Source organism: Taudactylus pleione, unplaced genomic scaffold, assembly GCF_031769625.1.
Source record: "Taudactylus pleione unplaced genomic scaffold, aTauple2 ptg000334l, whole genome shotgun sequence".
Classification (NCBI taxonomy): domain Eukaryota; kingdom Metazoa; phylum Chordata; class Amphibia; order Anura; family Myobatrachidae; genus Taudactylus; species Taudactylus pleione.
In genome coordinates, this window is record NW_028284735.1 from 2,637,707 (window position 1) to 2,662,130 (window position 24,424).

At 44.9% G+C, this 24,424-nt stretch overlaps 1 protein-coding gene across 2 annotated transcripts in view; it reads left to right on the forward strand.

The window, feature by feature from the left end:
* Positions 1-24,424, forward strand: part of LOC148508925 (NXPE family member 4-like) — a 255,212-nt gene that overhangs the window by 104,883 nt on the left and 125,905 nt on the right. For both annotated transcript variants that reach the window (XM_088443813.1, XM_088443814.1), the window contains exon 3: positions 7,613-7,674. In XM_088443813.1, the coding sequence (XP_088299939.1) occupies positions 7,613-7,674 (62 nt within the window). The remainder of the gene's footprint in view (positions 1-7,612; positions 7,675-24,424) is intronic.

Genomic DNA, 24,424 nt, shown 5'->3' on the forward strand with positions numbered 1-24,424 from the left:
CCCGTCTCTGGTGAATATCGTGCAGCAGTGTATACCATCTCCACCTGTGTGCCTCCCATCTCTGGTGAATATTGTGCAGCAGTGTATACCATCCCCACCTGTGTGCCTCCCGTCTCTGGTGAATATCGTGCAGCAGTGTATACCATCTCCACCTGTGTGCCTCCCGTCTCTGGTGAATATCCGTGCAGCAGTGTATACCATCCCTACCTGTGTGCCCTCTGTCTCTGGTGATTTCTCAAGTAACCGTGAGTCTCCACTTGATATTTGATCCACATGTTAAGATATAGTTATTGTACGGTTACGGTATTACTAGTGCCTATCCAGGCATCACCTCTCTGGGCCACGGGTATTGGGTCTCTATTCCCGCAGGGCTTGGGTACCTGGTCAAAGGACTGCGACCTGCTCACGGGGTGCAGCTAAGCCCAAATCCCAATTGGGGGGGTCACTGGCGAACACCATCCTGTGGTTTAGATTCCGCACCTTTGCCCAGGTCTCGCCAACACTCAAGACCTGTGGTTGAGGAGAACATATATCCAGGCCCCTCGTCTCCGCCTCCTCCCACAACTTAGGCCCTCCACGTCTTCTACTCCAGTCTCAGACGTGACACCTAGGATCAAGTATGGTCGCCAAAATATAGTGATCTGATTTCAAGAGATTGACAACCCTTGAATCCTGTCGAAGCAAATGAAGGGCTTGATCTACAAGTCCGGCATACTTAGCGGAATCACTCCATTTCAGCTCCTCCTTCAGTTTCTCCAGCTTCTTTTGCAAAAGTCTGATTAGGGCAATCACCTGATTCAAGCTGGCAGTGTCTGAATTAATTTCACATGTGGCAAGCTCAAAGGGTTTGAGAACCTTGCACAACACGGAAAGTATTCTGCACACCCCAGTCATTTTTCAAAGAATGTTGCACCACCAAATTCATTGTGTGATCAAAACATGGGATGTGTTCGAAGTTGCCCAGATATAATGCTCACACAATATTGCTGGCATTGTCAGAAATCACAAATCCTGAGGAGAGTCCAGTGGGGTAAACCATTTTGCAATGATTTCCCTGAGTTTTTCTAAGAGGTTCTCAGCACTATGCCTCTTACTGAAACCGGTGATAGACAGAGTAGCCTGCCTCTGAATGAGCTGGCATTTGTTAGATGCTGCTATTTGCACTGTTGGAGGCAATACACCTACCCATTGTGCTGCACAGTCATGTAATCTTTAGTTTGCCCTGTCCCACTTGTCCACATATCTGTGGTTAAATGGACAGTGGGCACAACGGCATTTCGGAGGACATTAATAAGGTTTTTTTTAATGTCCTTGTACAGATTGGGAATTGCTAGAAGTGGAATCTAGAAGGGACAAGGTAGTGGGGAAAAAGGACCTCCATTAACTATCTAAAATCCACTGCATTAATGGCGGATACTGGACGCACATCTAATACCAGCATAGCTGTTATGGCGTCAATAATCCACTGTGCAACTGGGTGTTTGCTGTCATACTTGTTTGCCAATGCAAAGGATTGTTTGATAGTCAATTGTTTGGTTGAACCTGAACTACTAAAAGTAGTCTTCTTCCTGGTCCCCTTCTGGGATAAAGATCCAGTCATAGCAACAGCAGCAGCAGGTGTAACACTCAAGGATCATTATGAGGAACAATGGATAGGAGAGGACTCAGAAGATTATTCAGACCCGGTCGTTAGCTCTATGAGCTCGCAACTGGGTCGATGTTGCTCCAGTGCGCATGCGCACGACGGAGCCGGCTCCGTCGTGCGCATGCGCGAGACCCGGCTAATGACGGGTGATCCGTCGTTAAGGGTCTCGTTGCAGATGGGGCGAGCTGTCGATGTTGAGTGACAGCTCGCTCCGTTTGCTGGGCGGGCCGGGGGCATGCCCGGCCAAACGGAGGCGTTCCTGTCAGAACGCTTGCCGTTTGGGGGCGGCCCCTCTGACATCATCAGTGATGTCAGTGGGGAGCTTCCTGCTCAAACAGAGCAGGAAGCTCCCTGGGGCTTAAGGTTGATGAGACCCCACCTTAGGGTCTCGTCGTAAGCCCCGATGGTTGCGATGGTCTTGACCATCGCGACCATCACCCTTAGTGGTCATTAGAGCTGTGGGTGTTAACCCACAGTCTAACGTCCGACATGGAGACGGCAGTTCAGGATGCAAGCGGCCATGCTGTTTCAGAACAACCGCTTGCAACCTACGACCGCCTCTGAATGTGGCCCTCAGTCCTTATGATATTGGATGCAGGACTACTTCCGATCACAAATGAGGATGTTGATGATGATGCAGGTGTTGGTGGTGGAGATTGCAGGCGCTTGGATCCAGATAGAAGGGAGCAGCTAGGGGACACTGGACTGATTGTTGTTCACTTTTTTGTCCACAAAGTTTCTGTACCCTTTCCAATTTGATGAATGCACTGCAAGTGGCGCAACAGGGAGGAGGTTCCAAGATGGTTAAGGTCCTTACCTCTACTCAATGTTACATGGCAATGGTTACAAATGGCTTGGCAAAGGTTGTCCGGATTTGGGAGGAAATTATTCCACACAAGGCAACAGTCTGATTTTCCCCACCATGGGCAACAGTTGTTGCCTGATTTAAAGTTTTTAAACAAACATCCTCGCCATCAACATCCTCATAATCATCAACATCCTCATCATCCTTGTTGTTATCGCCAACTACATAAATATCCTCCTCATCCTCCTCGTGCAATTCCACAGAAGCATCCACGATTTCTATGTCAGCATGTTGACTTGTGCTGCTCATCCCCACATTTGCAGAGGGCACACAAATGGTGGAAGGAGGATCCAAAAGGTCAGGCTCACACATGGCAACCGCGGACACACTTGGACTCTCCTCGGGCATTTGTGATTTTTCGGAGCACACAGTTGGTTGCGGTGTCTTACTCGTCTTAACAATTTCAAGTTTTTTGGTATCTCTCCTACAAGCAGAGGGGCTTAAATCATCACTAGAACCACCAGTCATAAATAATAAAGGCCAAGGCCTTATCCTTTCCTTGCCACTTCATGTAGTGAATGGCATATTGCCAATTTTTTGTTTTTCTAAAGCTGACTTAGCTTTAGATTTTTTTTTTCTTTAACAAGGTAAAATTTTTTTTTTTTTTATCCTGACTTTTTGGCCTGACTTAAGCCCTGGTACATCAGTCTTCATAAATGACGTTGATGGCCTTGCATCGTCATCATGACTGCTGTTGGCAGCTACAACACTGGTATGTGGATCCTGCTCTCCTGTCATGTGACTGTCCTCCTTACTCACTGCGATCTTACAGCAGTGTCACCAAGCAATTATAGCACAGCTAAGTTGCAGCTATCGCACACAACCAACCACACACACACAATAAAATGTTTTTATTTGAACACTGGTGATGTGGCAGGCACACACAAAAAAAATTATTTTATTTTTTTCACACTGGGGGTGAAGAGCACCCCTGAACGAGGCAGCAGCCCGTTGATAAATGAGACACAGGCAGCACAGCACCCTTGCACACCTATGTTGCTGATAAGTGTGGCTAACAGGCGCGTAAACACACAGAAATAAAAATAAAATACTTTATTTTTTTCACACTGGGGGTTAATAGCATCCCTGATGGATAGAGCACCCCCTGGACAACACAGCAGCACAGCCAGCCCTATACACAACAGCCAGCCCCTATGGAGTGCACAGGACAACAGCCAGCCAGCCCCTATGGAATGCACATGACAACAGCCAGCCAGACCCAATATATAACTATATATGGATATTACAGACAACAGCCAGCCCCTATGGAGTGGACAGGACAACAGCAAGCTAGGCCCAGTATATGGACAACAGCCAGCCCCGCCCCCTATGGACATAAGCAGCCAGCCCCTCACACAACAGTAACCTAGCCAGCCCCTATGCACATATGGACATAAGCAGCCAGCCCCTATGCACAGTAGAACAGCACAGCTCCCTCAGCACAGCTCCCTCTCGCTTCAATCTCCACAGCCGGAATGAAAAATGGCGGTGAGCGCTGGACCTTTCATACAATCCAAAACCCGCGAGAATCCGACAGCTGGATGATGACCTTTTGCCTCATTTTCAGATCCAAGTCAGGCGGGAAAACCCTAGCCGACTCGGATCTGACTCTGATCCCCTAAGTTTGTGTGCTTTCGAATCTCTGAAATCTGAACCGCTCATCTCTAGTTTAAACACATTGCATTCATCATGCCTCCTGCCCTAAACTATCACTTCCGAAAAACTGCTGTTTCTATGAAGCAGTTTTTCGGAAGTGGAAGACTTTTCGCCTAGTTTTCACTGCCTGCCTTCAAGCTGTGCAGTGAAAACAGGCTGCAGACGTCATTGCCCCCTCCCCCAGCGGGTGTACGACCCGGCCCCCTTCCTCCTCGCGGGTGTACAATCTGGCCCCCCTCTTCCCCATGTATGTACAATCCGCCCCACCTCCCTGTGCCCGAACTCCCCCCGCGCAGGTGTACGGCCCCCCTACTTCCTGCTGCGTGTCTTTCGGTGAGTCCGGGCCACATGTCTGCAGTGGCTTGGCAATGCAGAGTGCAGACACAGCAGGGAGAGATCTGCAGAGATCCCTCTGCTGTGGCTGCCATGTAAATCTTTACAGGCTGCCATGTACACAGCAGCCTGCTGTGAAGGTTATCGGGGGCTGAACGCCATCTGAAAGTGGTGTCCGGTAACACCATCAGGTGCCAAAAAAAATGCTTTTTCGGAACTTGATGAATAACGCTGACACTTATTTTGTACAAAAATATATGAAAATTTTAATTTTCACATGCTTTCGTGAAAAATAAGTGATAATGAATAGGCCCTTTAGTGGCATAACTCAAAAAATATATTTGTGGAATATCTTCCGAACACACCTGTTTTCTGGGAGTACCCACATATATTAAAGGGTATGTAGTTAAAATACCGACGCCCAGGGCGCTGTCTGTTGAAATCCCAGCGTCGGAACCCCGACCCGGGATTTAACATAGGCGGCTAAATCCCATCGCCAGCCCACAGACCAACGCCAGAGTCCCGACAGACAGCATCCCGATTGAAGGTAAGCTTGGGTGCCCTTAGCTGTTAGCTGTGGGGGGGGGGGGTGGAGGATTAGCATTAGGCACCACGGGGGTTAGGCTTTGGGGGGTGGAGGTTAGGGTTGGAAGGGTTAGGTTTTGGCACCAAGGGGGTAGGGTTAAGGCACTAACAGGGAGGGTGCGGGGTTGGGAGGGTTAGGGTGCAAGAAAGGAGGTTAGGGGGAGAAGGGGGGAGAGTTAACATTCCCGACTCCTGTGGGGATTCCCAGCATCAGGATGCAGCTGTCGGCATTTTGACAGCAGGCTTCCCTACTGCCGAGATTTCTTACCCAACCCATATTAAGGATCTCCTGGATATGTGAAGGAGGGTCTACAGAAGCTCTCTCTCAAATCTGACATGGTCATTACATTTCTGACAGCAACAGCAGCCCTTATAGGTTTCTATCTGGGCTGCTTAATTGTCGGATTTACTTTTGCTCCAGTATGCTCAAATGGATTCCTCCACGGAGCTGCCTGCTTGCACATGTACCAATGGACACCTGCACATGCGTAGTACCACACCTGAGGTCCGGAGCAGAAAGTGATCACATGTGATCACTTTACTTCTTACTGATTGCCAGGGTGGTATCTTGGCGCCCCTGTCTCGGCGAGTCAGAAATGGTTATTATGAACTTCTTTACGCTACTGGGGTCATTACACTGTGTTTTTCCTCCTATTTATGAGGTTACTTCTAACATGAGAAGCATTAAAGCAGGGCACTACAAGATAAAGAACCATCCCAGTTGATTCATTCATTTATTGTCATTGACTAGTGCAAGGATATATATTTTTTTAGATTTTCTATGTTATATCATTGTTGAGTGGGAAGCAGTCGGGAAGCTGACGGACGAAATCCCGACCACCGACTTCCCGACTGTCTAATCCCGGCAAGGTACTAATGACAGGCAACGCATGTCATTAGACCTACGCCGGGAGCCCGACACCCAGCATACCGATCGAAGGTAAGCCAGGTGCGGACAGCCGCGGGGGGAGGGTTAGGTTAGGGGCTCCCGGGGAGGACTTAGGGTTAGACACCCCCCGGGAGGGTTAGGGTTAGGTTTGGAGAAGGGGGGTTAGGGTTAGGCACCCCCGGGGGAGGTTAGGGTTAGGCACCCCCCCGGGAGACTTAGGATTATGCTGCGGGGAAGGGGGGTTGGGTTAGGTTTAGGCACTTATAGGGGTGGTAGGGTTAGGCACCCCTAAGGTAGGGTTCTGGTTAGGGGGGGAATTAGGTTAGCGATACTTACTAAAAAGAACTATCAGGATTTTCACCTCTACCGGGCTGCCGCTGCCAGGATTAGAAGTGATTCCTGTTCAGTGTGGGTGACACATTTGTGTACAGCCTGCTTTTGTGCACTTGGAGGTACCAACTCTTTATTCTTCCCCCTCTTACAGATCACACTGCCCCTCTCATAGACTGCACTGCCCCCTCCCCACCGGAATCGGTATGGAATCCCGGCTGCCGCATGGCTGGCAGTTCGATTCCCAGCAGCGGCAGCCCGACAGATCAGCAGAGCCCGGCAGCGGAAGCCCGACAGCGCTGGAAATCCTGATCGTCCCTAAGGTAAGTATAACCTAACCCCCTAACCCTCCTTAGGGGTGCCTAACCCTATCCTCCCCCCCAAATGCCTAACCCTAATCTCCCCTCTAGGTGCCTGTGCCTAACCCCCCCCTTCCCCGCTGCCTAAACCTAAGTCCCCCGGGGGGGTGCATAACCCTAACTTCCCCCAGGGGGTGCCTAACCCCAACCCCCCCTTCCCCTAGCCTGACCCTAACCCTCCCGGGGGGGTGCCTAACCCTAAGTCCCCCCGGGTGCCCTAAACCTAACCATCCCCCCCACGGCTGTCTGCTCACGGCGGCCGGCATCCCTTCGATCGGGATGCCGGGCGCCGGTCTCCCGGTGTCGGGTAAATGACAGGCGTCTAGACATAGACGCCGGTCATTTATCCCACGCCGGGATAAAGCAGCCGGGAAGCCGGCTGTCAGTATTAAGGCAGCCGGTTTCCCGACTGCATACCCTCCCCAACAGCTCACACAGCTCCCCCTCACCGCTCACACTGCATTGCCCCCAGTCATTTGTTTTGTGTTGTTTTGAAGAGGAAGAAAGAGTGGTTAAACTGGTGAGGGAGGGAGGGAGAGAGAGAGAGAGAGAGAGAGTGTGAGTGAGTGAGTGAGTGAGTGAGTGAGTATGGGGGGAGGGAATAGAGGGAGAGTGTAATATGTTTGCTTTTTAGTAATGCTGTTTGTGTTTCTAACACATCTAAGACTACTGTATTTGAAGGCACATGTAGAGATGGACTTGTTTCTTGTTTTCCTCCTACATAACTAACAAAACTCATAACATTTATCAGATAATTAATACATTTGGCTGTGGAGCATTTCATTTACTGTATATGCCCTGGATCTAGATCAACTGGGCATAAGAGTGGTTGAGGGTTTTTCTTTAATTGCATATTAGGTTACATTTATATTTTAATATTTGTGTGCAAATTACTGATTGTGTAAGTCTATTGCTAAATTAAAATGATGCTATTTCCTTTTAACTTCAAGGTCAAATGTCAGGCTGGAGATTCCAAATGACTTTCAGGAGCTCAATGTATCTCTCTGTAACAGTAAGTATAAAATTTGATAACCCTGATATAATTAGCTTAAGCACATTTTAAGGAGTGCTTAATTTCTTGATATTATGACATCATCAAGATCCAAGATTTTATGGCTTAGCATCATCACTTTGGAAAGATTCATGGGCTGATATGAGATCATTGTGTTTGGCGACCAGGTCGACACAGCAGGGAGTGTGCAGGGTGTGTGGTTCAGCAAAGGGGGCAGTGTGTGGCTCTTGGTGACATGATTGCATCATTGTGGCCCCGTCCCATGCTTTACAATGCAGAGATTACCGGCATTGTAAAGCGGGTGGCGGGTCTACTATGATGTAATTCAGTGGGAATTGTGTCATTGGCTTCCCGACCAGGGGCGTATCTAGGAATCTGAGAGCCCCTGGCAAGCTAAGGGACAGCGCCCCCCTCCCTCTCTCTTATTTTCCCCTACCACACAGTAGGGCGGGGGCGGCTTAAGAATGAACCCTGACTTCTCCCATCTCTACTTATGACTCCTCCTACTTTCAATCCTGACCCCTCCCATTGTATTGTTATTTGTAGTTTATATTTTATGAATTTTTTTGACCCAACGCAACTCTTCACTTATATGTATAGTTAATTATTTTTTGTTGTTGCCTTAATGTTCCCCTATTACCCTTCATGTACACTTAGTGTATATGTATGTGTGTGTTAGTTTAATACTGCTTTGTCCCCCTACTCCCTTTTACTTAAATTATACATATACTCAAATAATTTTTGGCCCCTCTCCACTTGTATACTTTTCTTGTGTGTGTCCTCCCCTCCCCTTCACCACATATACATATATATATATATACACACACATACACACACTATATATATATATAGTGTTCCCTCTAGCTCCGGCGGCAGGCAGGGCGCCGGAGCTAGAGAGGGCAATCTTGTGCGCGCCAAAAAGGGGGCGTGGTTATGAAAAGGGGGCGTGTCTATAAGACGCGTCCCCTTTTCATCATACTTGGGGGCGTGCCCGGCGCTTACTGACATGCCGGGCAGCCCCCAAGCGCTGCAGAAAGGGAGAATAGATGCCAGGCGCATGCGCCCGGCGTCTATTCTCCGGCGGTGACCGGGTCACCGCATGTTTGTCCACCCGTGGGACACTGCGTCCCGCGGGTGAGAACGGCTCCCGCAGGTTGTTAGGGCAGGGCGCTTTTTGCCCTCCTCCAGGAGGGCAGGGTGCTTTTTGCCCTCCAGAAGGAGGGCAGGGCGCCGCGCCCCGCTAAAACAGCCTAGCGGGAACGCTACATATATATATAAATAATTGTGTTTTTTTTTTACTCCCTTCTTTCTATCCTCTCTTCTGTCTTTTTCTGTAGCTGTAGGTGGGGCTTGGTTCTATTCTGACAGGGCAGCCAGGAGCAAGCGCAGGATATTCAGGGGGGGGGGGGTGTTCCATAATTATATATATATATATAATCCACGGTGAAATAGCGGCACTCAGGAGTCTTCACAATAGGGTGAAACAATGTGTTTTTAGTTCAACGTTTCGGGATACGGAGACCCCGTCTTCAGGAACACACAGATAACATACATGCAATAACAATGACCTTAAATACCTTTAGATGTGCTTGATTAAACCGTGTATCCTGCCCACCTCCGGATTACGGACCACACACTTCCGGTCGCGGCACCCGCGAACCGGAAGTGACATCATCCCATGTCCAGATGGTAATACAGGCACATTGGTGAATAAAAAAAGAATACTTTAACATATTACAAAAACTGTGCAGCGCTGCCGCTGAACTGAACAGCGCAGCATCGTGCCATATACATACATATAAAACGAGTGACAGTGAAAAATGTTTAAAAAAACTGATACATAGAAAACTGGTACACAGATATATACATAACCACATTGCCATCTTGTGGCCAAAACACAAACACACATGCCAATATTTACTATGCAACTTCCATACTACGATGTAAAAGTGCAATGCCAACTAGTGAACATAGAGAAAATTGCATGGTGTCCTAAGACACTAATGTAATCGAATAAGTGCTATTAAGTGCTTATGATACTAACTCATACCCAAGCATGTAAGTACTAACATGTAATGACCATATATTAAACAACTTAACAAATATACGGGATGATGTCACTTCCGGTTCGCGGGTGCCGCGACCGGAAGTGTGTGGTCCGCAATCCGGAGGTGGGCAGGATACACGGTTTAATCAAGCACATCTAAAGGTATTTAAGGTCATTGTCATTGCATGTATGTTATCTGTGTGTTCCTGAAGACGGGGTCTCCGTATCCCGAAACGTTGAATTAAACACATTGTTTCACCCTACTGTGAAGACTCCTGAGTGCCGCTATTTCACCGTGGATTGTATAGAGGGGAGTGATCTCCGCCCTATTGAGGGCACCTGGAGCAAGGTATTTGCCCGAATTTGGGCTTACGGAGTGCCGGGACATTTATATGCATATATATTGGTGACTGGAGTCATTTTGCGAGGCTGTGGTTACGAGCCAAGGCACCCAAACTAATTATACCTTTATTACCCGCTGTTGCTGCTCTTCTTTGGAATTCATACATATATATTTTTATATTTTTAACAATTTTTGCTTTTTTTTGGTATAGATATATATATATATATTTATATACCTCTTGTTTGCACATTGCACTTTTTTTTGCTAATTATTTGCACCAGGATTATAGCACTTTGAACATTGCACAAGCACAGCTGCACTTTATTTATTATTATTATGGCTGCCAAGGTTCTGGAGGATGCTGCAGGCATGTTGATGTGTGATCATTACGAGACTTTCAGTTTCTCAGATATTGAGGCTGATCAAATATTACATAAGGAACCTATGTTTGAAACAAGTTTGGAGACGTCTAATGAGGAACTGTTTAGGGAATTATTTAAACTCCACAAATGACAAATAGACTTTTTATATCATGGGAGGACTCTTTCTGATTATTTTAGGAATAAGCAGATCCCCCGGGGTTTTAGGGTCCACAATGTTCCTACGATAGGACGGTATAGCATTCCCTTTTGCAAGAAGTGGATTGCTGTATTAAATAAATGTTCAATGGATTTAATCCTTTTGGTCATTGAAGAATCTACACGTGAATTGAATGATACCAAGGTCAAACTAGATAAATTTCAAGAGGAATATTTAGATAAATTGAAGGAAGATTCTTCAGTTAAGTGGCTGTAAAAATTAAGCGGTCAGGTGGAATCCTATAAGAATGATTTACTTAAATACAAAAAAAAAACCTAAAAAAGTCCAACAAGACTATATGCACCACCGAGTATACCCTTGGCTTAACAACTCAGTTTTTTAGAAGACGGAAAGAGCAAGGGGGTCAATCCAGCACATCCAGCACATCGGCTAGTGATGCCGACGATTTTGTCAGCCATTCCTCCAATACATCTGGTAGGGAGTTTCCTTTAGGGGTCAGCACCCGGGCAGGAGCTATCGCCTGGGGACAAAACCTACGAGGAGGGGTGGGCAATCCACGAGGAAGGCAAGGAGCCAGACCACGAAGGAACAAAAGGGATTAATTTTCAATCTTTCGTCTAAGGAACTATTTGTAGCTGAGAGGTCTGTGTTGAGTAAGGCCCTTACGTTTATCCCTACATGCCCTCCAGATAAGTTCCAGTGGAAAATAGACAACTACAGATTACATCGGTCTCTAAAACTAAAAGAGTTTTTTGGTAAAAATCCAATTGGGACATAGATCTAAATTCGATCCTCCTTCAAATAATCCATCTATTAAAGCGTTTTGCCGGATGTTGGATTCAGCTATGGAAATAAAACAAGATCGAGTTCACCAGAACTTATCATATGCAGAAAGAGAAGCCCTTAGAGCATTAAGTAAACGTGAGGATATTATTATACGGTCTGCAGATAAGGGCGGTTCTATAGTGGTATGGGACACTATTGATTATAGAACTGAATGTTTACGACTCTTATCTGACACTACTACCTATTGTATATTGGATACTGATCCCACTTTCGTATATAAAAAAGTTTTGGATGATATGCTTGAAGCAGCGGTCATGTCTGGAATATTGTCCAGGGAAATATTGGTTAAGTTAATGGTGGATTATCCAGTGGTCCCTGTGTTTTATGTGATTCCCAAAATCCACAAAGATACACAGAGGCCCTCGGGCAGGCCCATTGTGTCTGCCAGGGGTTCCCTCTGTGAGCCTATCTCTATTTATTTAGATGCATATTTACAGAAGTGTGTACAAAATACAAATACGCATCTTAAAGATTCTAGTGCTCTTTTGAAAAAATTGCTGGTTTTGGGACCTGTACCTGTCAACTTGCTGCTCATCACACTTGATGTCACAAGCTTGTACACCTGCATTCCGCAGTCTGCGGGTGTGCAAGCTGTGAGAAGACTAATATTAGGAAATCCGAAATATGAGGGCCCTGACATAGAGTTTTTTTTATCTCTATTACAGTTTACATTAGAGCATAATTATTTTTTATTCGAATGTCGTTTCTACAATCAATGTACGGGATGTGCTATGGGCTCTGCTGTAGCCCCCTCCCTGGCGAACTCATTTATGTGGGAAGTTGAATGTGATCTATTTTTTGGCAGGACTGAGATCTCTGAGAACATTTTATTGTACTATAGGTACATAGATGATTTGATTCTGTTTTGGACGGGCTCGGGAACGGAGCTTTGATGTTCTCATAGAGGCACATAACAATTCTAACAGTCCAGTGAAATTCATGGTAACCAAAAGCACTACCCAGTTAAATTTTCTAGACATCAAGATAGAGATAGAGAACAACATGCTACACACCTCATTATACACAAAAGCTACGGATAGAAACACATTGCTTAAATTTCAGAGTTTCCATCCATCCCCTACTGTGAGGGGTCTTCCATACTCTCAATTTTTGAGAGTATGTAGAGTGAACAGCAAAACTGATGAAAGAGAGAGGCAATTGAATGTTATTATAGATAAGTTTCTACAAAGATTTTACCCTTTGAATTTATTGCATGAGGCAAAGACGAAAGCTCTACGATTTAATAGGGAGGAATTATTATTGCCTAAAGCCCCGAAAAGATATGACCAAGATTATACCAAGGGTCAATCAATATAGTGTTAAGAGCAAACACACTGGCCAGGTGGCAAAAAAATTTTGGCCACTGGTCTCTACCGACCCAGAATTACCAATGCTTCACTCGTCAAAAATAATGTCGAGTTACACGAGAAACAGAAGCATAAGGGACTGGTTGGTCAAAACGGACATCACCGGTTTTAAGACAACAATAAATGAGCCTACAGGGTTTTTACAGCGCAAGAAAGGCTGTTTTAGATGTCTGGGGTGTACTACGTGCAATTATTTGATCCCAGGAGAATATATCTCTCACCCCTATACGGGTAAAAAATGTAAGATCCAGTGAAGTTTGAGTTGTACGTCCAGATATGTTGTATATGTTCTGTCTTGCCCATGTGGGTTACACTACGTGGGCAAGACAGAACGTCAGTTCAAGGAGAGAATGGCTCAACATAGGTCTGCTATTAGGGCGGCCTCCTCTCGGGACAGAGTGAACAGCCTGTGGCACGCCATTTTGCTAATTTGAAACATAGCATGGCCACGTTGAGATATCGCATAATAGATCATATCCCAGTCTCAATTAGGGGAGGTAATAGATCTAAAAAGCTATTGCAAAGAGAAACTAAATGGATCTTCCGTTTAGACACAGTAGCCCCTAGGGGTCTCAATGAGTCTCTAGGGATTCACAATTTTCTGTAAAGGGTCAATTAATTAATTTCATGTAAGAAGTCTTTTTATGTTACAGTATGTGTTTGAGTTTTCTCATCTTGGATTATTTTAGAGATAAAGCTGTAGATTTATATGGTATTATATTCATGGTTTCGTGCAGGTATCCTGTGATGATAGCTAGCCACATATTGATGTAGTGGTAGCTATCTTTTTCAGCATCCTTCTGGTGTATATAGGGGGGCCTTGTCGCCTTTTTTGACATTTACATTTATTTTTTATTTTTCATTTTTTGACACTTGTTGTCACTTTTAGCACTTGTCAGAGGATAGTGTTGTTATTTGAAGACATTATTTAATTATTTATTATTATAACTATTTTCACTATATAGTGTGGCATTTATTATTTTTTATATTTGTTAAGTTGTTTAATATATGGTCATTACATGTTAGTACTTACATGCTTGGGTATGAGTTAGTATCATAAGCACTTAATAGCACTTATTCGATTGCATCAGTGTCTTAGGACACCATGCAATTTTCTCTATGTTCACTAGTTGGCATTGCACTTTTACATCGTAGTATGGAAGTTGCATAGTAAATATTGGCATGTGTGTTTGTGTTTTGGCCACAAGATGGCAATGTGGTTATGTATATATCTGTGTACCAGTTTTCTATGTATCAGTTTTTTTAAACATTTTTCACTGTCACTCGTTTTATATGTATGTATATGGCACGATGCTGCGCTGTTCAGTTCAGCGGCAGCGCTGCACAGTTTTTGTAATATGTTAAAGTATTCTTTTTTTATTCACCAATGTGCCTGTATTACCATCCGGACATGGGATGATGCCACTTCCGGTTCGCGGGTGCCGCAACCGGAAGTGTGTGGTCCGTAATCTGGAGGTGGGCAGGATACACGGTTTAATCAAGCACATCTAAAGGTATTTAAGGTCATTGTTATTGCATGTATGTTATCTGTGTGTTCCTGAAGACGGGGTCTCCGTATCCCGAAACGTTGAATTAAACACGTTGTTTCACCCTATTGTGAAGACTCCTGAGTGCCGCTATTTCACCGTGGATTGTATAGAGGGGAGTGATCTCCACCTTATTGAGGGCACCTGGAGTAAGGTATTTGCCCGAATTTGGGCTTACGGAGTGCCGGGACATTTATATGCATATATATATATATATATATATTTATATAAGACATACACACATAACATACACGCAACATGCTTACAAACACACACAGCATACATACATACATACATACACACATAACATACACACATGACATGCTTACAAACACACACAGCATACATACATACACATATAAACATACAGACATGACATACTTACAAACACACACAGCATACATACACACATAACATACAGACATGACATACTTACAAACACACACACATCATACATGCACACACACATAACATACACACAACATACTTACAAACACACACACAGCATACATGCACACAAACATAACATACAGACATGACATACTTACAAACACACACACAGCATACATGCACACACACATAGCATACACACAACACACTTACAAACACACACACAGCATACATGCACGCACACAAAACATACACACATGACATACTTACAAACACACACACAGCATACATGCACACACACATAACATACAGACATGACATACTTACAAACACACACACAGCATACATGCACACCCACTTAACATACAGACATGACATACTTACAAACACACACACAGCATACATGCACACACACATAACATACACACAACATACTTACAAACACACACACAGCATACATGCACACACACAAGAGACTGACCTGTTAACACAAACACACCCCCCCACCCAACCAACACTAACAAGAGACTGTCACTGACCTGTTAATAACACACGCACACCACCACCCCCTACCCTGCCAACACTAACAAGAAGAGACTGACCTGTTGACCTCTCAGTGCTGTGCCGCGCCGAACAGCTCCTCGATTCCTTGCACTGGGAGATGAGTCACTGCACAATGCGGGAGCCGAGGGAGGCAGAGCAGAGCTCACAGCAGGGTTGTGGATAGTTCCCCTTCTGTAGATGTACTTACTGAAGGGGATCTATATACACAACCCTCACAGCAGCAAGTGAGGACAGCCGGGTGCGCCGCTGATATACACCGCAGCGGGCACCCGGCAAACAAAACTTGCAGCAGTGGCCGGGTCAGCATTCTGCGCTCAGTGTGGCTGTGCCCACCCGCACCCTACCTACCTATCCTTTCCAGCGGGTGCCCAGAACCTGTCTGTCCACAGCACTACAGAGCGCATGTATTGCTATGGTGGCACTGCCAGGTGGCGCCCCCTGGTGGCCGGCGCCCCTGGCAAGTGCCATCCTGGCCGAAGTATAGATATGCCCCTGTTCCCGACCACCCACATTACTTGATGGGAGGAAACTGCAGCCTCCAGGAGACTTGACTGCTCTTCCAGGTGGCCAGGGAACATCACCCAAGGTTCTGAAGCCTCCCGGCCATTCCGGGAGAGTGTGCAAATATGTAGTCCTGTGATAAGTTTGAAAGATTGAGATTCTTATACCTGTAAATCAATCGGAAATGTCTCAGGGGTCTATTTACTAAGCAGTGTTAGGAGACAGAGTGAAAAGTGATGTCTGTGATAAGGTGCCAGCCAATCAGCTCCCAACTGTCATTTTTCAAACACAGCCTGTGAGATGGTAGTTGGGAGCTGATTGGCTGGCACCTTATCACAGACATCACTTTTCACTCTGTCTCCTAACACTGCTTCGTAACTAGACCCCTTAGTCACTAGGTGGCAGCAAATCTCTACTGAATAAATTGTATATTATAAACTGATTGGAAAATCCTATTAAAGGGTTTGTCTCAACAAATAATTCATAATTCAGAGTTATGCTGGAGTTAAATAAAAGTAAAACAGAAGGATGACATTCTACAAGAATGCACTAATACTGAAGAACTATACTGAAGTGCCAAAAGTCATGTTACAAATGCCTAGTATAGCGTAGGACCCCATCTTGCCCAATGAAGTGCAGCAACACAATGTGGCATTGATTCCACAAGTGGACAGAAAACCTCTGGGGAGATGTTGACCCATGCCATCTGTATAGCTTCCCACATCTCCCTAATATTTGTAGCTGCAGGATCTTGGTGTGTGACTGGACCTCTCCACCAAGTCCCTTAAATGCTTGACTGGGTTCATGTCAGGAGAACGTGGTGCCCACACTATTCATTGGAACTCTCCAGAATGCTCTTCAAACCAGTTCTGAACAACTTGGGTGTGATGACACAGTGCATTATCCTGCTGGTATATTCCATTGTTGTGTGGGGTATGAAGTCCATGAAGGGCTGCAATTAGTCATTAAACAATGCAACATAGCTGTTATCGGTCAATGATGTGTTCAGGCGGACCAGCGGACCCAAAGTAAAATGAAGATTTGTTGCAGGTGCATGATAGTATAACCTGGGGATGTGTTTGTTTTATATAAAAAAACGTTCTTTGTTTTGTAAAATTGGTAAGATTTGAGATAAATGTTATATTGAGAAATCAAGCTAAGATAAAGTGCAGGTTATAAAAACAGATACGCAATGAAACAAGCAGATCCAACCCATGCCACACCATTATGGAACTACCTCCAGCCTGCATGGTGCCATGTTAACAACTGGGGTCCATGGCCTCATAGGGTCTGCGCCACACCTGAACCCTAACATCAGCCCAAAACAACTGAAACCATAATGCATTGGATCACGCCACATTGCCAGTCCTCCAGAGTCCAATTAGCAATGTCACAAGCCCAGGTGAGGAGCTGAGTCTGATATCATGCTCCATCCAAACTCCGATAATTCACATGACCTTGCCATGAGCAGCCTAGCCGGTGTTTAAACTGACTCACGAAAAGTCATATTACAACTGATGCAGGTCTGGGCATTTCAGAGACTTGATAGTATGGTAATGCCACATACCATTACCTTAACATTCTGCTATATCATGGCTTTTGGCACTCAGTGTACATTTAACTCACTTCAATGAGTTCAGTTTCTCTTAATTTCAAACACCTGCTTTGTGCACAACCTGGACACTTTTTACTGAACTCCTTGCTTGAACTTTCCAATGCTTTTGGCACCATAAACCATCCTCTCCTCCTGCAAATCCTTCTCTCCCTTGGTCTGTGTGACATTTCCCTCTCCTGACTGTCATCCTACCTCTCTGACAACTCTTTCTCTATCTCAATCCACTTCTCCCCTTTTTCCACTAGTCGGTGTCCACCAATGCTCTGGTTCTTGGACATATTCTATTTTATTCTCCCTTTATACTTCCTCTTTAGGTGAGCTTGTTGTCAGCTCTGTTCACCTCCAAGATAATCTCTGTCCTAGTGGGAGGGCCAGCAACAGAAATTATGGTACACACATTTATTTAGCCCCTCCCCCATCCCTGGCAGGGAAGAGAGAGAGAGAAAGGAAGTGGGGGTAGAAAGAGAGAAAGAAAGGAAGGGGGGGAGAGAAAGGAAGGGGGAGAGAGAGAGAGGGGAGAGAGAGAGAGAGAGAGAAAGGGGGGGAGAGAGAGAGGGGGAGAGAGAAAGGAAAGGGGGAGGAGAGAGAGAGAAAAATGGAGGGGGAGGAGGGAGAGAGAGATAAGGAATGAGGGGAGGAGAGAGAGAGAGAGCGTGCTCACCTTTCACCCAGTTCTTGTGCCTGTACGGAAGGGGATCTATCTCTTTCCTGCGCTGGGAGACGCTGTCTATTTCAGGTTGTCTGTGCCGGGGCCAGACACTACAGTGTGACGTCAGGCCCCCGGCATCTGCAGTCTAGGAGAAAAAGGTAAGGGGAGGGGAAAACAGGAGGAGACGAGAGGGGAGGAGGAAAGTTGTATCACCTCCTTCATTGCTACGGCCGCCTGCACTGCGCCACTGTACTGTATGAGTCAGTTTGGCTCAATACAATTAGGACTGTCTGTGGACCCCTCAGGGGGCCCTAGAACCTCAGGGCCCAGTACGGCTGTGCCCCTAGTCCCCCCCTGTCTCCGGGCCTGCCTAGTGATACTCAGATCTAACTCACCTCCCCTAAACTTTCTTCCTCTCTCCTCACTCATGTATCTACTGTAACTGATTCTACTCTATATCCTCCTGGATGTCCCAGCACTTTTTTAAACTTAACATGTCTAAAGCTGGGTACACACTGGCTGATATATTTTAGATGATCAATTGATCGACCAATATATCTGGTGCCAGTCAGCCAGAGTGTACCAGCGATATGTCTGTGAACGACATCGTTCACAGTCATATCGCACAGCCGACGGACAGATATAGCTGTCCATCGGCAAGTGTGTATGGTCGATCAGGCGATCGCCCATACACAAGAGGTGGCAGCCAAGGGGAGGGGGCCGACACGCCCCCACCCCACACCCCCAGCCAAGGGGACCTGCGGCTACCTGGAAGATGATGGCCGTTCTGTTTGTATGAACGACCATCTACAGATATATCTGCAGATAACTCAATCTGCAGATGTAGCAGGTAAAATAAGTACTGAACACATCAACATTTATCTCAGTAAATATATTTGTAATGGGGCTATTGTAATGACATTTTCACCAAATGTTAGCAACAACCCATGCAATCCACACATGCAAAGAAATCAAACCATAGCCGTCCATAAATTAAGTTATGTGTAATAATGTGAAATGACACATGGAAAAACACGCTTACTGAAATTTATTTAATACTTCGTACAAAAGCCTTTGTTGGTATTGACAGCTTCAAGATTTCTCCTGTATGGAGTAACTAGTCGCATGCATTTCTCAGGGATGATTTTGGCCCATCCTTCCACACAAATAGTCTTCAAATCTTGAAGGTTCCGTGGGCCTCTTCTATGAACTCTATTCTTTAGTTCTTTCCATAGATTTTCAATTGGTTTCAAATCAGGTGATTGCCTGGACCATTCTAGCAGCTTTATTTTCTTTCTCTGAAACCAATTGAGAAGTTCCTTGGCTATGTGTTTGAGATCATAGTCTTGCTGAAATGTCCACCTCCGTTTCATCTTCAGCATCCTGCTAGATAGCAGCAGATTTTTATCAAGAATGTCTATATTTACATTCATCCTTCCTTCAAGTGTACAGAAACAAATTGAAATACTAGATTTTTATTCCCAGCAAGAAAAGGACAATTAAGAGAACAATGTTGCGTATTGTAAGGGGCGTTATGCTATTTATTTCTTTGTGCAAATAAATCCTTTGGAATTTTAGAAGTCCAAGTGAGCTGAGCAGACTTCAAAATTATTTATTTTTAATACTGTAACATAAATAATTAGTGTGTAAGGAGAAGAGGTTGGAGATGCGACATACAGTAGAAGACAATGTACTGTAGTCTACACTACTGTACTTATGCGGCCTGGCAAGGTCACTGGGCCCGGGCTGGGAGAGCTGATGCCCTTAAAAAAAAAACCATATAATTTTGCCTTGTAAACAATTGGACTACTTTATACTGTACCAAAAATCCTACTGTACGACAAGTCTCAATACAGTATACATTGCAGTGTACTGTATGTCACAGTAGTGCATTGTATTTGTTATTGTACTGTATACTGTAATTCATGTAATTGTACAGCAATACTGTACTTACTGCATCGAAGGCACCTTTTGATGCGCCGGAGCCTAGGCGCATCCCTGTGCAACAGGTCAGACCACCGCCTTTGGAGTGACCTGATGGTTCGGCGGTGCCCATATTTTCTGATTATCTCCGATAAGCTAGCTCTTTCTCTTGGTTGGTGGAGAATGGTTGGTCTCTCCACTTGACCAAGAGAAAGAGCTCACCTGGAGAAAACCTCCTCGCTCTTGTCGCCATCTTCAACACACACGTACAGTACGATGCACAACGCTCATTCATTACACACAGGTGCGTCACTCATTATGGCAGGCATCTGTGGTGTAGTGGTTAGAACGCAAAGCAGTGTGGGCACCCCGGGATTGAAGCCTGGAAGGCTACAATTTGTCTTTTTTTTTATTATTTTTATTATTGTTTATATCTTCATAAGATTACACAGAAATCACTTGGTGGTGTGTGAATTCTGTTATTTAAACAAACATACAGGTATCGACGCACACACAGCATTGAATAAATATAGAGCAAATGAAGTTCAATATTATTAAGTAAGCTTACTCCAGTAGAGTAGACTCTCCTCAACATCCCACCACCTGCCATTTCTACTGTATGCTACTCTATGCCACCAATCTGTATTTTACATGAAACCACAATGCACTAGACATTGTATTGTTTGTATTGTACAAAATGCAGCTATGTACAGGTAAGGGCAGACCTTGAGCTGACTGCTTACAGTAATTGGATTAACAGAGCATCCTTTATTATGGTAATGAGATGCTCTTGCTTGCTTTGGGGGAAAGGACCTGATGCATTGTGACTCCCGACCCACTGGACATGCACATTACTACTGTATGAGCCTCCTTACGCCACAGCTACGGAGCGGCTCCACTGGGACAGCACTGATGTTGATGCAAGTTTGTGCTTTAAATGCACAGTCAGTTTGTAATGCAGAGACCTCTCTCTCAAACAGAGTCCACTACCAGTTACTGGTCAGGAGAAATCACTATAGTGTCCAAGTCTGGGACAGCACCGACATTGATGCAATTTTGCACTTTAAATGCACAGTTTGTAATACAGAAACCTCTCTCTCAAAAAGAGCCCAATCACTACCAGTTTCTGAAGTCATGAAATCAAGTCAGGGACAGCGCAGAGAGTGGCGCAAGAGTGCAAATTGAACCACACAATCAGTTTTTAATATACAGTACAGACACATTCATAGTGGCACACTAGTTGTCCTAGCAGATGGGGGATGGTGTCCTTGGCAATGGTCACTATTCGTAGCCTTTTCAGGACACAAGGGCAGAGCTGACTGCTTACAGTAAATGGCTAACAGAGCATCCTTTATTATGGTAATGAAAGTCTCTTGTTTGCTTTGGGGGAAGGGATCTGAAGCACTGTGTGTGACTCCCGAACCACTGGGCATGCACCAGAAATCCCATTGCAACCCCTCCACTGGGCATGTGCCAGAGATCCAATTTGTTACCCCTCAGAGCTGGCTGACAGCCACCACAGCACCAACCGTGAAGACATTGACCCAAGTTTGCACTTTAAATGCACAGTCAGTTTGTAATGCAGAGACCTCTCTCTCAAACAGAGCCCACTACCAGTTACTGGTCAGGAGAAATCACTATAGTGTCCAAGGCTGGGGCAGCGCCGACATTGATGCAATTTTGTGCTCTAAAGTATGTACTGTAATACAGACATCCCACTTTCACTGCATTTGACTCACCACCCACTGAGCATGCGCAGTGTTGTTATCTTCCATATGCCATGGCATACTGTATGGCATGGCTCCACTGGGCATGGGCCTGAAATCCCATTGCAACCCCTCCACTGGGCATGTGCCAGAGATCCGATATGTTAATATGTTACCCCTCGGAGCTGGCTGACAGCCACCACAGTGCCAACTATGCAGACATTGATGCAAGTTTGCGCTTTAAGTGCACAGTTTGTAATGCAGAGACCTCTCAAACAGAGACGCAATTTTGCGCTTTAAACACACAGTCAGTATGTTCTGTAATACAGACATCCCAAGTTTGCACTTTAAACGCACAATCAGTTTGTAATATAGAGACCCCACTTTTAAACAGCCTAATACAGTACTAATTTCTAAAGTCATGAAATCACTATACAGTAGTCTGGGATACAGTGTGTGACTCCCGACACACTGGGCATGTGCAGTAGAAATAGACTCGAAATGCCATACTGTAGCGCGACTAGCTTTGTGCTGTTCGTGGGTACTGTATTGGAGTACCATACACCCCTTTCTTGAGCACACAGTGGCATAAAGTAGCATAGAAATGACAGAATTTGTGGATAATGTATTGATTAATGAATTAGTGAAGATTTAAAAAAAATATTTATATATATCTATTTTCTAGGTCTCGAACCCGCGGGACAAGAAGATGGTAGAAGCAGTGAGGCTAGGCATTAGCCCCCTAGCCCACATGCCTCATCCCTATACTATAGCAGTTCCTAAAGTCATGGAATCACTACAATGTCTAAGTTGGGGACAGTGCAGACAGTATGGACAGTATGGCATGCGCTAGAGATCCCATTGTAACCCCTCAGTGACAGCCACCACAGCGCAGATGCAAGATTGCACTTTTTAAACGCACAGTTTGTAATGCCTTACTTTTAAACAGTCCACTACTACAGTAGTTTCACTATAGTGTCCAGAGCCGACAATGCCCCCAAAAATTATTCTTTTGCAGGATTCAAACCCGGGACAATCATTATTGCAAAGCGATCACCTAACCACTAGCCCACAAGCAAGCTACAGTATTTGAAGAACCGCACATACTGTAGTGGGCTCATCCTGGGCACTCCACTCACCCGCTGCTGTTTTTAATAAAAAAAAATTTGTCTTCCTTTCCAGATATTATACAGTACTAGTACATACTGTATATACACAGTACCCCACCATTAGAGAATAATTCACCCCATCTCATTGAAAGCTGTGCATGCATCTCATAAATCTACAGTATCAGTTATACCATGATAACAACTAGGGCAACTACACTACTATACAGTTTTTTACAATATGTGTACTGATTTGCGTCCCGTTCTAAGAGCTTATTACTGTATGTACTGTATGTGATAATAAAAGTATTGGTTGTGCGAACATGCAAATACTGTACAGTGCGTGAATGTGATATCCATCCTATTTAACATTATGGTATTCAGTACAAATTACAACAGTGGAGCATTCGCTACACAGTGGTTAAGCGCTGTATTACATGCCATAGCGTATCCTTTGTTGAAGAATACCACGGTACGCCACAAGTCCAGCGATCATGTACCGTTCCATGGTGCGACACAGAGCCCTGAATGGCGTGGCATGAACAACAAACTAGCTGGGCACATCTGTAGGTAATTTAAAATAAAAATTTGCACAGTGTGGGGGGCTTTGGAAATTTTGCTATTGGGCCCCCATAGGTCTTGCTTGTGATCCCAGTAAACATCTTACACTACAAAGAACATCTCAATCATCACCACCAGCTTGGTTACCACCATAAAGTACATAGATCATTCAAGGGACTGGCACACATTAAATTGAGCATCGTAGTGACAATACAGCACAAACAGCTACCACCATACAGTAAAGGCTATATCCCATCATCACCATACAGCATCCCAGTGACTGCCATAATGTACATACAGCACTTCATTGAATGTCATACAGTACATTGAGCATCAACGTGATGCCATACAGTACATCATAATGTACATAGCAGCTCTGACTTGTAGCTTGATCACTTCTGGGTGACAAACTCATGAAACAGCACTCTGGCCATAGCCCATGTCCAACAGACTGTGTGGAGACCAGCATGGGAGATCACAATACCTGAGTGATCCTTGTTGCCCATGTACTGTTGCATATTGAACAAAACAAATTTAATATATCTACCAGTGAAGCCTACAAACAATCCACCCTGCTGTTTAGGTGTGCATAGTTATTCTAGTCTACAACAGTATTTTAAGTAATTGTTTCCTATAGTTTAGTAAAATTAGCCAGTATTTTGGGTTAATTACTTATTATATAGAGATGTTTTCTCATAACCTGCCACTAGTTAAAGTTAGTATTCTGCAGACTAGAGTACGAAAATGCCAAATTATGTATCCCTGAGTTGGTTTAATCACAATTGTATTTTGATTGCTGGCAGTCTCAATAATGTGTATTTCTGTTATATTGATAACTTCATATGATGCTTCATATGTGTTTGAACAATTATGTAATATTTCCCTCACCACATTTATGAGAGAGGAGGAGTCAATTAACTGTTGAGGAGGGGAGGTGTTGTTGGCTGGGTCCCACTCTGTTAATCCCCAGAAGTGAATCCTCAAGCTCATTGGTAACTGAGTAGACAGGACTTTCCGAGCTGTTGGACTTGGGGCGTTTATTCTC